Raw genomic sequence first — 16,100 nt, forward strand, 5'->3', positions numbered from 1 at the left:
GGAGCACTAATTATAGGCTTAATTTTACAGAACTTCCAGAGTTGTTGGGTAACTTCTGCCGTGAACTGAGTGCCCTGATCCGAGATGATCTCCCTGGGTAGCCCCATCCGGGAGAAAACCTGCATCAGCGCCTCAGCCACCGTCTCTGCATGTATATTAGTTAAAGCTATCGCCTCGGGGTAGCGAGTGGCATAGTCCACTACAGTCAGGATGTATCGTTTGCCCGAGGGGCTGGGTTTCCTGAAAGGACCTACAATATCTACGGCAACCCTATGAAAGGGTTCCTCAATTATGGGTAGGGGGTGCAGCTTCGCCTTACGCTTATCCCCCCTCTTTCCCACCCTCTGGCACGTGTCGCAGGTATTACAGTACCTGCGTACCTCCTGGCTAATCCCTGGCCAAAAGAAACTCTGGGTCAATCGATATCTGGTACGGCTGACCCCCAAATGTCCGGATAGCGGAATATCGTGCGCTATCCGGAGTAATTCGGTTCGGTACCTCTGAGGTACCACCAGCTGTCTTGTGGTAATGGGGTCTGACCCATCTATCTGTTTACTTGATTCCCGGTATAATAACTGTCGGTCCCATACAAATCTTTCCCCCTCCGCCCCCGGTTGGATAGAGGTGACCTTGTCTCGGTATACCTGTAAGGTGGGGTCAGTGACTACCTCGGCTACAAACTCGTCAGGAGGGGCCCAAGGGATACAGTCTAGGGAAGGGGAGGAATCTCTTACCTGGACCTCCGGCAGTGCGTTGTTTTGTTGGGTGCGGGCCTGTTGCCTGGTGACTACTGGGTGTGCTTCTTCAGTAGTTTGTGGTTCAAATGCGGAGGTGAGTTTGCCCAGATCATTCCCCAGGACCACCTCAGCAGGTAATTGCGGCATTAGTCCCACTTCCACATTCCCGTACCCCGCACCCCAATGCAAATGTACCCTGGCTGTGTCTAGCCGATACACGGCTCCCCCGGCAACCCTGACAGCCACAGTCTTATTCAGTTTGGCCTTATCTGAAACCAAATGGCTTTGCACCAGGGTGATGGTGGCTCCTGAGTCTCTGAGCCCCTGCATAGGCTTCCCTTCCAGATATACGGTTTGCCTATGGTGCTGGCGGTTATCCGCCTGTGCCTGTAAGGGGTTGGCCTCATGCAGCACTTCCCACTGTTCCACAGTCGTGACTGGAACGGCAGAGCTGTAGGGAAGTGGTACCTCATCCTGGTAATGATGTGCTGCTGCTCTCGGTGGTGGTGGTGGGGGCCCTGGTCGGATCCAGGTGTTGCGTTCCCTGGACTGCGGACAATCTCGCTGGTAATGTCCCCACCTCTGGCATCGGTGGCATTGCACAGAAGCAGGTGTGCGGTATCTCGGCTGCGCTGCTGCTGGTGCTGGTGGAGGAAGGGATCTTGGTGGGGGTTGAGGGTTAGGAGAAAATGAATTTACCCCTAGTGGCCGCATGGCCGGTTTGTTACCCACTGTCTTGGTTTGTCTGCGAGCATCCATAAAGTCATCTGCCTTTTTGGCAGCCTCGGTGAGGGTGGTGGGGTTACGGTCCCTCACCCATTCCTGCAGTTCTGAGGATATCCCCTCATAAAACTGCTCCAACAGCAGCATTTGTAATAAGTCCTCCATGGACCTCGCTTTACTCGACTGTATCCACCCAAGGGCTGCCCTTTCTAGTCGGCAAGCCCACTCTGCATGTGAATCTTTGTCCACCTTTTTCAATTCCCTGAAACGTCTCCGGTATGCCTCTGGTGTTATTGCATACCGGGCCAGGATAATCTCTTTCACCCGGCTATAGTTCCTAATTTCCACATCTGGTACAGTGCGGTAGGCTTCCGCTGCCCTTCCTGACAGCCGTCCTGCTAATATGGGTACCCACTCTTCCCTTGGTATATTATGCAGTGTACATAGTCTCTCAAAGTCCTGGAGGAAGGCATCTATATCCTCCTCTGCTTCCACATACGTTTTAAAAGCTTGGTAGGGAATTTTGGGCTTACCCTCTTGTGCCACAGCTCCTGCGGTACCTCTTTCTGGTGTTTGTGGTCTCCTGTTTCTCTTTACAAATTCCTGCACCTCTGTCATGGTTTTAGAGATGATCTCTGTGGGTGGGTTTTCCCCATAGAAGGCCAGTCTGTATTGTAATTGCCTTTGGAACTCTTCCTGTTCCGTTTCAGGTCTTTGTTCCGTGGCCTGGACCTCCTCTGCTCTGTATTCTGCCATTACTTCGGTGATAAGCGTTGCTTTGGATTTGCTGCTGGCAGAAACACCTTTTGCTTCCAGAAGGTCTTTCAAGGTGGTTCTTTTTAGCGTAGAAAGGTCAATCTCCATTAATCCTTGTTCCTCTGTGAGTCTGGGTCCCACCGCTGCCACCAATGTAGCGGAGAGCTGATCTTTCACAGCTATTCTCCACTTTAGATCCAGGGAGGCTCAGGAACAAGTCATTAGTAAATCCACAGCAAAGTTTCTAGCCGGTAAAAAGGTATAGCGATATCCCCACAGCACTCCCAATAACTGGACGACACACAGTTTCAGGAGTAGTACTGACAATCGTTTATTCCAAGGTTTCTTATAAAGCCTGCTCCCATGCAAGGGAGGGGACTACAGCAATTATGACAGTAACCAATACCATTCTTGTTACCTCCCACACATCTCCTCCCCTCAGCGTGAGTCATAATCCCCTTAAGTTGTACAGTAGTTTACCCCAAACTTGGATGTACCCCTAAACCATCATATATCTTAAATATCAGGGTACCGCTGGGTAGCCCTGATCTGGGTGAATATAATATCCAAAATTCACCCAGATCGGACCAGGGGTTCGGTAGTTACAGGCAGGTGAAGTTTGACCGACCGCACACGAGTTGGTATCCGAAAAGGGTTCCATGAGAATGGGCCCTGCGGTCGGTCTCCGTTCGGCAGTTAAAATAGACATTTACAATTGCCATCCACATTTACATTCACCTAGATAGTGATTCCCTCATTCGGTACTTTATTACTACCGAATGGGGATTCGTTATGTTTCTCCGTTCGGCAGTTACGGAGCTCTGGAGGTCTCAGCGGTGTTTGGTTGTCTGAGTGTCCGATTTGAGTTCCAGGCACTCGACGACCAAACACCGCTGGGATTTTCATGCGTAAGATGGCCGCCGCCACGTGTACGCATGCCGAATGGCGGCCACCCAGATACAATGTTAATGAGCCAGTTAACTTGCGGTTTGGAAAGAATGTGAACCTTAATTGCTGGCACACTTCTCTCCGGGGTGGCCCCTCCGTTCGGTAGTTTCCATAAGTATATAGTACGGATGGAAACTACCGAATACCATACAATTCACATAATAAACAGACGAACAGCAATTTCAGCATAGGGAAAAATTATACGAACACAGTCATACAGGCATTTTGAAGGACAGGCTTACTGCATTCCGCTACAGTTTCTATATCATAAAATTATATCACATCGCGCATTGTTTCTATATCGTAAAATTATATCATATCGCGCATTGTTTCTATATCATAAAATTATATCATATCGCGCATTGTTTCTATATCATAAAATTATATCATATCGCGCATTGTTTCTATATTATAAAATTATATCATATCTCGCATTGTTTCTATATCATAAAATTATATCATATCTCGCATTGTTTCTATATTATAAAATTATATCATATCGCGCATTGTTTCTATATTATAAAATTATATCATATCGCGCATTGTTTCTATATCATAAAATTATATCACATCACGCATTGTTTCTATATTATAAAATTATATCATATCTCGCATTGTTTCTATATTATAAAATTATATCATATCACGCATTGTTTCTATATTATAAAATTATATTATATCTCGCATTGTTTCTATATCGTAAAATTATATTATATCTCGCATTGTTTCTATATCATAAAATTATATCATACTGCGCATTGTTTCTATATCATAAAATTATATGCAGAGCATGAGGACATCCAGCGTCACACAATGGACCAATAGTCTGTTTGGATTCTGGGAGCGTACCCAGCAGGGCTGGACTGGGCAACAATTCAGCCCGGGCATTTTTCAATCACAGCGGCCCCCTGAGAGGGGGCTGGGCCAGAGAGGGTGTGTTTTGCCATTACTAATGACAAGCACGCCCCCTCTCAAAGTGAGCATGTTGGTTGAATGCGCAGAGCCCCACTGAAGAGCGCTAGCATGTATTTGTTCTGCGCAGCGCAAGCAAATTTAATAACATGCTTGCGCTGTGTTTGCTTTTAACTTGTCTCTGGTGTCTCCATAAGTGGGATTCCAGAGGACAAAAGGGCAAGGAAAGCATATTGTGCATGTGTTTGGAGCCTGCTTGTGGGATTGCGTGTGTAGAGTAAGCTGATTGTAGGGTGGTATTGTGTAAATAGGTCAATTTCATTTGTGTTTGTGGTGTAATATGCATGGCTAGGGGCTGTAGAGAGTGTGTGTATAGGGGATATAGTGTGTATAGGGGATGTAGCGAGTGTGTGCATAGGGGATGTAGCAAGTGTGTGCATAGGGGATGTAGCGAGTGTGTGCATAGGGGATGTAGCGAGTGTGTGCATACGGGCTGTAGTGTGTGTGTGTATATAGGTGATGTAGTGTGTGTGTGTGTGTATATAGGTGATGTAGTGTGTGTAGGGGTTGTAGAGAGTGTGTGTTTAGAGAATGTAGTATGTGTTTGCTTACAAGGAATGTAGTGTGTGCATAGGGGATCCAGAGATTGTATGTCAGGAATGTAGTGTGTGTAGGTGATCTAGTGGGTAAAGGACCCAGAGTGTGCGTGTGTTTGTGTGTGTGTGAAGGATTCCGAGTGTATATAGGGATCTTGTGTGTGTGTGTGTGTGTGTTTGTGTAAATTAGATGATCCAGAGTTGGTTAAGGGATCTAGTGTGTATCTGGAGCGTAATGTGTGTAGTGGTGCAGTGTGAGGGGTACTGTAGTGTGTGTGTGTGTGTGTGTGTGTGTATGTATGTATATATATATATAACGTATTGCATGTGTGAGGGGCGCATTGTGTTGGGTGTGCTGTGTGTATGTATGAGGGGTGCTCTGTGTGTGTGTGTGTGTGTGTGTGTGTGAGTGTGTGCTTATCTGCCATCACATTCTTTGTTTCTAATTTTCTTTATCTGTTAATTCACTGAGGGTTGTTTTATATATTATATATGTGTGTGTGCTGCGTGTGTGCTGCGTGTGTGCTGTGTGTGTTTGAGGATGCTGTGTGTGTGTGTGGGTGGGTGCTGTTCATGTGAGGGTGCTGTGTGTACATATATTAAATATGTATTATTATTATTGTTTTATATAAAACAAAAACAAATAAAAAAACGTTATATCCCCCCTTGCTGCTATCCCTGGTGGTCCTAGTGTTGAGTGAAATCTAGTATGCAGCTCAGGCTAGAGTTCACTCTGGAAAGACCAGAGCGTTGCTGTGGTAACTGCGGCAACGCTCAGACCTCGCAAGAGGAATCCGGCAGAGCTGCAGGTAAGAGCTCCACCGGGTCCTCCCTCCCTAGCCGGCGGCTGCATGTAACTGCCTGTGGGCCAGTGAGGGAGATCTTTGGCACCCAGCAGGGTCGGCACTTGGATAGTGCCGACTCTGCATGGGCCAACAGTAGGAAACGCCACTGTGCCGCCTGCACACGTGGTCCTATGCCCAAAATAGTTCCCGGGCATTTGGTGCTGTGACTCTTGAGGGGTTTCCATGTATTTGGGGGGTACTTTTGGGGTGTTGTAAATTTTGTCATATTTTTCTGTACCTGGGAGATAATTCAGTTATAAGTTTCCTGACTCAAATATCTCAGGCACGGGGAGGAGTTTACTGTGGAGACCCCATACTTGGTGTCTGTGTATAAATTGAGAGTGTTTGCCTGAAATAAACAGATCTACTCCCAGCATTCAGTCTTCAGTCTTGACTAATGTATGGAGGGAAATCTTTACCAGCGATATTCACTTTCGCTGTTTGATAGAGTACTTCTCATTGGGAAAGGGGGTCCATGGCGGCGATATACGGGCGGTCTGCCACATCAATTATCTCTCAGTTACAGGAAGTTACACAAAATATCACAAAACACCCCAAACGCAAATAAAAATTATACTGGAACCCCACAAAAGTCATATCCCCGAATAGCTTGAATCTGAGCTGCTCACTTTGAGAGGGGGCGTGCTTGTCAAAATAGCGCTCACATCCCTTCGGGAGAACGGAATCGCCATTCAGGTAAAATTTTGACCGGTCTTCCTTGAGGTGATATCCAAAAATAGTTCCACAGAAAATAAGTCGATGGCTGGTCTTCTTTCGGGGGGTTTCCTATGTGAACACCGATGAATGCTCCCCCTGGCTTTTAGGAAGTAAATGTTCCCCCTGTTTGGTAGTTCCTTTCTTCTGAACTCCATTCTCCTAACTGTTCGGGACGTTTAACAAGCAGCGGTACCAGGTTCCTCAGCGTTCGCGGGGTCGCATAGCCAACATAGAGTTCCATTCACTCAACGACCAAGTACTGCTATCTGCGTTCGGGAGACAAAATGGTCGCCACTCTTTGGAGCACGTGCATTCGTATAACTGAATGGCGGCCACCCAGGGAAAGCATTTGAGATAATTGCAAATTTGTGGTTAACAGCCAGGGGTGGTCGGTCTTCGTGGGGTTATAAAAAAGGAACCGAACAGATGGAGTATGGGCAGTCGAACAACGTGGGAATAAACATGTCATACAAATCCATTTCGCTACATTTATATATTGTGCATTGGTTTTATAACGCGCATTGATTCTATACCATAAAATGATATCACATCGCGTATTGTTTCTATATCATATAATGATATCACATTGCGCATTGTTTTTATATCAAAATTATATCACACTGCGCATTGTTTCTATAACATAAGATATCATATTGTGCATTGTTTCTATATCATAAAATTATATCATATCGCGCATTGTTTCTATATCATAAAATTCACATCATTAAACCAAGCAGATATCCATTCCCCAGATAACCAGACGAAACATAGTTCTAGGAGTCAACTATTTCCGATCACACACGGCTTTAATGTACAGACCCTCTGCATGGGGTCTCCAGTACAATAATACAAGGGTTTCATTCCCAGGATCCTTTATGCCTGAGAGATAATTGCATGAGAAAACCCCATAATTTAATTATCTATCAGGTACAGAAAATCTACACAAAATATAAAGTACCCCAGAAGTGCCCCCACCATAACTAGGAACCCCACAAAAAATTATATCCCCAGATAGCACCGATTTGAGTGTATAACATATCCAAATATCACTCAGATTGGTTTGGTAAAACGGGTATGCTATCGAGGTAAAGTTTTGACCGGCTGGATACGAGGCGCTAGCCCAAAACAGTTCCAGGGAAATAGGTGACCTGGCCTGTCTCTGTCTGGGGGGTTCCTGTGTGAACACCATGCAAGGGATTCTCTTAATCTCAGGGTACGAATGCTCCCCCTGTTCGGTAGTTCATATCTCCCCAACGTCGTTCACATAGTTGGTCAGGGAGTAGAACGGGCAGCGGTCTAATCTATACGAAATGGCGACAACCCAGGGAAAGCATTCATTAATTACTTCCCTTGCGATTTCGCACTTAAAGTTTCTGGTGTGAACATTCTAATCGAGTACAAGGGTGGTCCTCATTCGGAAGACAAATGGAGAAGGTAAGAATTAACTCCCAATAACTCCCAAACGGAAAAGGGAAGAAACATGCAAAATGGGGCAAAACAGATGAAATTGGCAGTAGGTTCCGCCATAGATATATTGTGCATTGTTTCTATATCTTAAGATGATATCTCAAGCATTATTTCTATAATCTCACTGCATACATAAATACTTTAATAACTATAACAATTAAACATGGGAATTTACTTGGTGGGGAATTCCTTAGCATTTTTTACTGGGTGTGAATGATGAACAGAGAGAAGGTTTAGGACAGATAACCTAAATTACAGAAGGACACTCAGATGTTCGAATTAGAAAAAAGAAGAGAGGACATGAACTACAAGGCCGCAGAGCCAGTTACGGATAGCATTTTGGGTTACGTTCAAGTCACCGGATCTTGTTCCACATACCTCTTCTGAATGGAGCGGTTGAGATTCTCTGCAATCTCGGTTACCTGTAGGACACAAGGTCATGTTACAATAATGTGACTCAAACTAACATGTAATATACGAGGGGCTATGTAAATATACATCAAGTGCACTGGTAAAAAGAAGAAGACAGAGGGCCATGGAGATAGAGTGTAAAAAGATGAATTAGATGGAGGATCTCCGTGAGAATAACAGAGAACAGAATACTGAGAGAAAGAGGATTATATAGAATACTGAGAGGAAGAGGATTATATAGAATACTGAGAGGAAGAGGATTATATAGAATACTGAGAGGAAGAGGATTATATAGAATACTGAGAGGAAGAGGATTATATAGAATACTGAGAGGAAGAGGATTATATAGAATACTGAGAGGAAGAGGATTATATAGAATACTGAGAGGAAGAGGATTATATAGAATACTGAGAGGAAGAGGATTATATAGAATACTGAGAGGAAGAGGATTATATAGAACAGAATACTGAGAGGAAGAGGATTATATAGAACAGAATACTGAGAGGAAGAGGATTATATAGAACAGAATACGGAGAGGGAGAGGATTATATAGAATACTGAGTGGAAGAGGATTATATAGAACAGAATACTGAGAGGAAGAGGATTATATAGAATACTGAGAGGAAGAGGATTATATAGAATACTGAGAGGAAGAGGATTATATAGAATACTGAGAGGAAGAGGATTATATAGAATACTGAGAGGGAGGGATTATATAGAATACTGAGAGGAAGAGGATTATATAGAATACAGAGAGGAAGAGGATTATATAGAATACTGAGAGGAAGAGGATTATATAGAATACTGAGAGGAAGAGGATTATATAGAACAGAATACTGAGAGAAAGAGGATTATATAGAATACTGAGAGAAAGAGGATTATATAGAACAGAATACTGAGAGGAAGAGGATTATATAGAATACTGAGAGGAAGAGGATTATATAGAATACTGAGAGGAAGAGGATTATATAGAACAGAATACTGAGAGGAAGAGGATTATATAGAATACTGAGAGGAAGAGGATTATATAGAATACTGAGAGGGAGAGGATTATATAAAATACTGAGAGGAAGAGGATTATATAGAACAGAATACTGAGAGGAAGAGGATTATATAGAATACTGAGAGGAAGAGGATTATATAGAATACTGAGAGGAAGAGGATTATATAGAACAGAATACTGAGAGGGAGAGGATTATATAGAATACTGAGAGGAAGAGGATTATATAGAATACTGAGAGGAAGAGGATTATATAGAATACTGAGAGGAAGAGGATTATATAGAATACTGAGAGGAAGAGGATTATATAGAATACTGAGAGGAAGAGGATTATATAGAATACTGAGAGGAAGAGGATTATATAGAACAGAATACTGAGAGGAAGAGGATTATATAGAACAGAATACTGAGAGGAAGAGGATTATATAGAATACTGAGAGGGAGAGCATTATATAGAATACTGAGAGGAAGAGGATTATATAGAACAGAATACTGAGAGGGAGAGGATTATATAGAATACTGAACGAGATCGGGATATGGGGCTGAAAACGGAGATGGAGAGTAGAGAATAGGAGAAGAAACAGGGAGATGGGGACAGGATAAGGCGTTAGAGAGCTGGATGAGGGTGGATAGAGAGATAGCAAAAGGAAGACAGTGACATTGTTACTGAACATGATCCCAAAAAGAGGGACATAAATCATTGGACCGGACAGAAAGGATGGAAACATTAGCAGGACCATTGTGTTACCTTCACTGTTGTTGCAATGGTTTCATCGCACTCCTCTCCATTACTGCTCACTGATAATCTGCGGCGATTCTCTTCCTCCTCCTCCCACCGATCGCTGGGCAGTGCATGGACCTAGTTAGTAAAAATACTACTGAAACGTATCCCAACTAAACGAAGATCAGAGCTGGCAATTTATAGGAACATTAACATGTAAATCACAAGACACTTATACGTATTGTGTTTATATTTGTGAGACAAGAAACAATAAGGCTCTCTTTTAAGGGAGTAAATGGACATCGAATCAGCTTGGGTGATAACTCAGGAACTCCTAGTGGTTTTGTGGGGTATTACAATTTCACAGCACACTATGGGAAGTTTCACTATGAAGTAGTGCACATGGAGATTACCCCTCTGCTGCCAGAGGTGTCATTCCACCACTGGCAGCATCATTTACCAGCTCAGAACAAGAGTTCCAGGTGTCTAATGTGATCTCTGTGCAAATTTGGTGTCTGACAGCGGCACACGCAGCCTGCGGGCTCCAGACACCAAATGGTAGCACACCCCCATCCTCCTTTCAGCTTGCCTTGCCTGACATCCGCACACCTCCAGTGAGGGGATTGATGGCAGAAGAGGCAGATCGTGCTGCAGGGAGAACACTGGTTTTTGGTTGGAGTGACCCTTTATGTCAAAGATTTGATGAAAGTGTTTTCATTTTTTTATGTTTTAAAAGTGGCAGGTTGTAATTATTATTATTATGCTCATAGCTTTAGATGCAGTTAAGAATTCCACACATATTTACTAAAGGGACACTATAAAGACCAGACCACTTCAACTTTATATTCCTTACAGCAGTGCTTTCCAAACTATGTCTGCTGGAGTATGCAGGACAGGGCCGGATTAACATAGGGGCTGGTGGAGCTGCAGCCCATGAAATAGGCCCATTGATTTAAAAAATAAATGAAAAAAATTCAACACATTACTCTTAGGGTTTACACCTGGCTGGTATTTTAATGGCACAGCCAGTATTTGAGGCTGCCTGGCCGGTGCCAATATTGCAGTCATACTGGCAATACAAAATGCCGGTATTTTTCTCACAATAAGATTACGATACAATACCAGCAGTGGCCAGTAGCCAGTAGGCTGTGTGTGAAGAGAGGCAGGGATAGGAAGTTCCAGCATCTCCCTCCCTGCCTATCACTACTCACTGAACCGCATGGGAGCAGCTATAGAGAGTCCAGACAGCAACTCCCAGCCTGCAGAGACAGCCAACAGCTCAGGGAAGTGAGGGATGGAGGGGAAGGCTGCAAGGAGACATGGGGCCATTGGGAGACATTATGACAGACACTTGAGGATACTGGGAGATATGGGGACACTGGGAGACTAGGGGACAATGGGAGACACGGGGCACTGAGACACTGTGATATATAGGGTAATCGACACATGTGGACACTGAGTCATGGGGGCACTGGGAGACTAGGGGACAATGGGAGACACGGGGCACTGAGACACTGTGATATATAGGGTAATCGACACATGTGGACACTGAGTCATGGGGGCACTGGGAGACTAGGGGACAATGGGAGACACGGGGCACTGAGACACTGTGATATATAGGGTAATCAACACATGGGGACACTGGGAGACTAGGGGACAATGGGAGACACAGGGCACTGAGACACATGGGGACACTGAGTCATGGGGGTACTGGTAGACTAGGAGACACTGGGTGACATAGGGACACTGAGACAGTGGGAGACTTAAGACACTGGGAGATAGGGAGACACTGGGAGCAATCCATCTATACAGCAGAAACAAACTGTAGTCGTTTTTTTGGTGATTTTACTGCATTTTCTCTTATGTCACTCTTTGTGATTTACATCATGTGATGTCACCCAGATATAATTAATTATGCAAATTAGTAAGGCCAGTATGTTTTTCCAAGAAAGGTGGCAACCCTAACCACTTTTTACATACTCTTACTTAAGTATGGAAACTTAAGAGGGATGTATAGGAACAAAACCTGTGTGGACTGGCTGACAATGAAATTAGTTAAGGTAATGCTGACTCTGGTCTCTCTAACACTTTGGCATGTTCCCATTATTCTACACTCACTCAGACAGTGCGCTGCTTCCCTAACGGCCTTACATAAATTGGAAGAGTGATACGTGTTATAAGTGTGATCCTATCAGCCTCATACATCTCATTAACATCTCATTAAAATGGCAACTAGTTTTTTTTTTTCTATTTTGTAATTCTTGCACAAATTTACATATTGTTACTCATAAATGACAACAGTCTTGGAAATGTTTGTTATTATCTTACAAATCCTATATTTTATACATGAGATATATTGTGTCCACAAATATCCCGTTATTACAATGTATGTGTGTCCGTATCTCTTATTGGGGTTAGTAGTAGTTTAACCCCTTAAGGACCAAACTTCTGGAATAAAAGGGGGAATCATGACATGTCACACATGTCATGTGTCCTTAAGGGGCTAATCTCTGGTTTGCTAGTAAAACTGATTTACCGTGTCACGAAACGATACATGTCTAAAACGTGTGTCACCAACATGGAACGCTTGGAAAGCTCTGCCTTACACTATAGAATCCATTGAACAGTCTGAAACAATAAATCCTAATATTATGTCATATTCCATCAACGCTTTGTCTACAGTTACAATCATACCATACCAAGACAAGAGCATTCGTATTTAATATCATTAGCAAAGACAAAAACAGATCAACATTTTGCTGGAGTTAGATCCATCTAATAATTAGTGGCTTGCTATTGGCTGATTGCTGATTTTACCTCCTGCTTAGGGGTCTCCCAGGTTCCGCCTTCTTGATCCCTCTCACTGTAGCCCACCGTGGCTTCCTGTGCCTCTGGCTTTTCTTCAACTTCCTCGTAGTTCCTGAAACCAAAGGGAATCCCAATTAAAACCAGAAGGATGTTATGGAAATTGACAAGATTAGATTTATTGAGGTAGCCTAAATGATAAATCAGCTTTCAAATTGAATTCCTGACAAATAAAATGTTATTCTGGCATAGCTGAAATTTAAACCTAGCCAGGTTTGTGAGCATTTGTGATGCCAAAATGCTAATCTCTCCACTGATTCTGATTGTATACATCTTGTTACCCAATACAATATGTGTTATTTAGGCTGTTTAATTTAACAAGAGATCTCAGTGTAACTGCCAAATCTCTTATAGCAAGAGAGCTCGGCACCAGTTAAATGATCCAAAGTCTGAAATACAAAGCATTTTCAAGCAGGGAAAGCTTGTCAGATGATTTGAAATTCTTAGCTAATAGACAGGTAAAGTAAGTGCAAAAGTGATTCTGTCATGGCACAGAAAATCTAGCATTATCTTAAACTCTCAGAGTTAAAGGGACACCATAGTCACCAAAACAACTTTAGCTTAATGAAGCAGTTTTGGGGTATAGATCACGTCTCTGCAAACGCATTGCTCAATTCTCTGCCGTTTAGGAGTTAAATCCCTTTTTTTTGTGTATTTATGCAGCCCTAGCCACTCCACTCCTGGCTGTGATGGACAGAGCCTGCATGAAAAATATTGTATCATTTCCAATCAATTTCTATCTCCTGCTCTGTATACTGAACTTTAATCACACACAGGAGGCCAATATCCAGGTTATTTTAGGAAGGCTGTGTACATCACATGCAGGGAGGTGTGACAATAACTGTATAAATAATGTGATTTAACTCCAAAATGGCAAAGAATTGGGCAGTGGGACAGCAGAGGCATGATTTACACACAAAAACTGTGCCATTAAGCTAAGGTGGTGTTGGTGCCTATAATGTCCTTTTTAATTGTCTCTTAATTGACAGTGCAATACAAGTACATTGAACTAAGAAATCATTTAAAGGACAATCATCACTTTTCTGGAAACGTGTGCCATTGAATAAATAAATCTAAATCCCAAATACCTTGTGTTAATCTGTTTCATGTCATGCTCCATTTTCTTTTAATGTATATTAAAGATCTAACAATTTACATAACATTCCAGTTCAGTCCAGGAACAGCCAATTCAAGAAGAAGAAATAGACACAACGGGATTTATGTATATAGAGCCATTCTGAGGCAAAGTTCTAAAAGTGGAGCAGTCACCGTGGAAACCAATAAAATGTTCCTGCTAACTTTTAGAACTTTGGACCAGAATTACTCATTATCGAGGATTCCCATTTTTTTATGTCACTACATTCATTGAAAGAAAAGGGCATTTACATCGTTACAAAGGAGGAAAAGAAACTCGCATGCGTCAAGTTCAGCTGCTCTCACATCTGTTTTTGCTGTTGATCTAAAGAAGGCACAAACCCAGTCTGAAGCGCTTCCAATATAACAGCAAATTAGGAAATAATTCATTCTCAACACATATCTCCTTGGATCAATCACCTATTGATCTAACAGTGATCAGGGAGCCACGATGGAGGTACTCAGTTCTAGAGGTAAATATGGCAGTGTGAACCTCTCAAACATGTTTATTAAATAGAGGATATTACAAATCCTGGGAAATCAAAGTTTCCCTTTAATAAATAGTATAGGTGTTCTCATACAAGCTCCATGTTGCCAGATGTCCTTAAAGTTTTCATTTATAGGCCAAATAATCTCTATCAGGGGTTCACAAGGTTGGTTGAACTATATTTTACATGACTAATGTACACCCCACCTCCTATAGACTGTAAGCTAGTCCTATAGACTGTGAGCTAGTCCTATAGACTGTGAGCTAGTCCTATAGACTGTGAGCTAGTCCTATAGACTGTGAGCTCCTCCCATAGACTGTGAGCTCCTCCTATAGACTGTGAGCTAGTCCTATAGACTGTGAGCTAGTCCTATAGACCGTGAGCTAGTCCTATAGACCGTGAGCTCGTCCTATAGACCGTGAGCTCGTCCTATAGACCGTGAGCTCGTCCTATAGACCGTGAGCTCGTCCTATAGACTGTAAACTCGTCCTATAGACCGTAAGCTGGTCCTATAGACTGTAAGCTGGTCCTATAGACTGTGAGCTCCTCCTATAGATTGTAGGCTCCTCCAATAGACTGTAAGCTCCTCCTAGAGACTGTAAGCTCCTCCTAGAGACTGTAAGCTCCTCCTAGAGACAGTGAGCTCCTCCTAGAGACAGTGAGCTCCTCCTATAGACAGTGAGCTCCTCCTATAGACTGTAAGCTCGTCTTAAAGACTGTAAACTGGTTTGAGCAACTCTTCAACCTATTGTTCCTGTAAGTTTTCTTGTAATTGCCCTATTTATAGTTGAATCCCCCCTCTCATAATATTGTAAATCGCTACGAAATCTGTTGGCGCTAAATAAATGGCGATAATAATAATAATAGTAATAACAATGACTGCTTCCTACAACAGATGGTGGGTTGTGTTTTGACAACCAGGACTTGTTATCAGTTATCCGACGCCCAGGATTTGTTATCCGATGCCAAGGATTTGTTATCAGTTATCTGACACCCAGAATTTATTATCAGTGTGTTATCAGTTAATTATACATGCTTCTAGATCATCTGTTCCAGGAGATGGTCTGTTTGGTGTGAGAATTCTTGGGTTGTCGAAACTCTACCTTGCACTCAATTGGCTGGAAGAAATCGGCACCTCCTGTGGAGAAGGCTCTGGGCTATAGCTCTCATAGGTGCGAGGGTCAGGCTCATCATTCACCTGTTAAAAGATATGAAAATTATCTGTGTCACTATTGTCATAAACTGCTGTGACTACTGCTACTGTGTCACTACTATCATAAACTACCATCACTACTGCTACTGTGTCACTACTATCATAAACTACCATCACTACTGCTATTGTGTCACTACTATCATAAACTACCATCACTACTGCGTCACTAGTATTATAAACTACCATCACTACTGCTACTGTGTCACTATTATCATACACTACCATCACTACTGCGTCACTACTATCATAAACTACCATTACTACTGCTACTGTGTCACTACTATCATAAACTACCATCACTACTGCTACTGTGTCACCAGTATTATAAACTACCATCACTACTGCTACTGTGTCACCATTATCATACACTACCATTACTACTGCTATTGTGTCACTACTATCATAAACTACCATCACTACTGCTATTGTGTCACTATCATAAACTACCATCACTACTGCTATAGTGTCACTATTATCATACACTACCATCACTACTGCTACTGTGTCACTACTATCATACACTACCGTCACTACTATCATACACTACCGTCACTACTGCTGTGTCAC

At 42.8% G+C, this 16,100-nt stretch overlaps 1 protein-coding gene across 2 annotated transcripts in view; it reads right to left on the minus strand.

The window, feature by feature from the left end:
- The window catches only part of LSP1 (lymphocyte specific protein 1), a 105,852-nt gene that overhangs the window by 26,374 nt on the left and 63,378 nt on the right, over positions 1-16,100 (minus strand). For both annotated transcript variants that reach the window (XM_063438351.1, XM_063438352.1), the window contains exons 4-7: positions 15,424-15,518; positions 12,651-12,753; positions 9,861-9,971; positions 8,080-8,123 (exon numbers count right to left, since the gene is read on the minus strand). In XM_063438351.1, the coding sequence (XP_063294421.1) occupies positions 8,080-8,123; positions 9,861-9,971; positions 12,651-12,753; positions 15,424-15,518 (353 nt within the window). The remainder of the gene's footprint in view (positions 1-8,079; positions 8,124-9,860; positions 9,972-12,650; positions 12,754-15,423; positions 15,519-16,100) is intronic.

Source organism: Pelobates fuscus, chromosome 12 (genome assembly GCF_036172605.1).
Source record: "Pelobates fuscus isolate aPelFus1 chromosome 12, aPelFus1.pri, whole genome shotgun sequence".
Classification (NCBI taxonomy): Eukaryota; Metazoa; Chordata; class Amphibia; order Anura; family Pelobatidae; genus Pelobates; species Pelobates fuscus.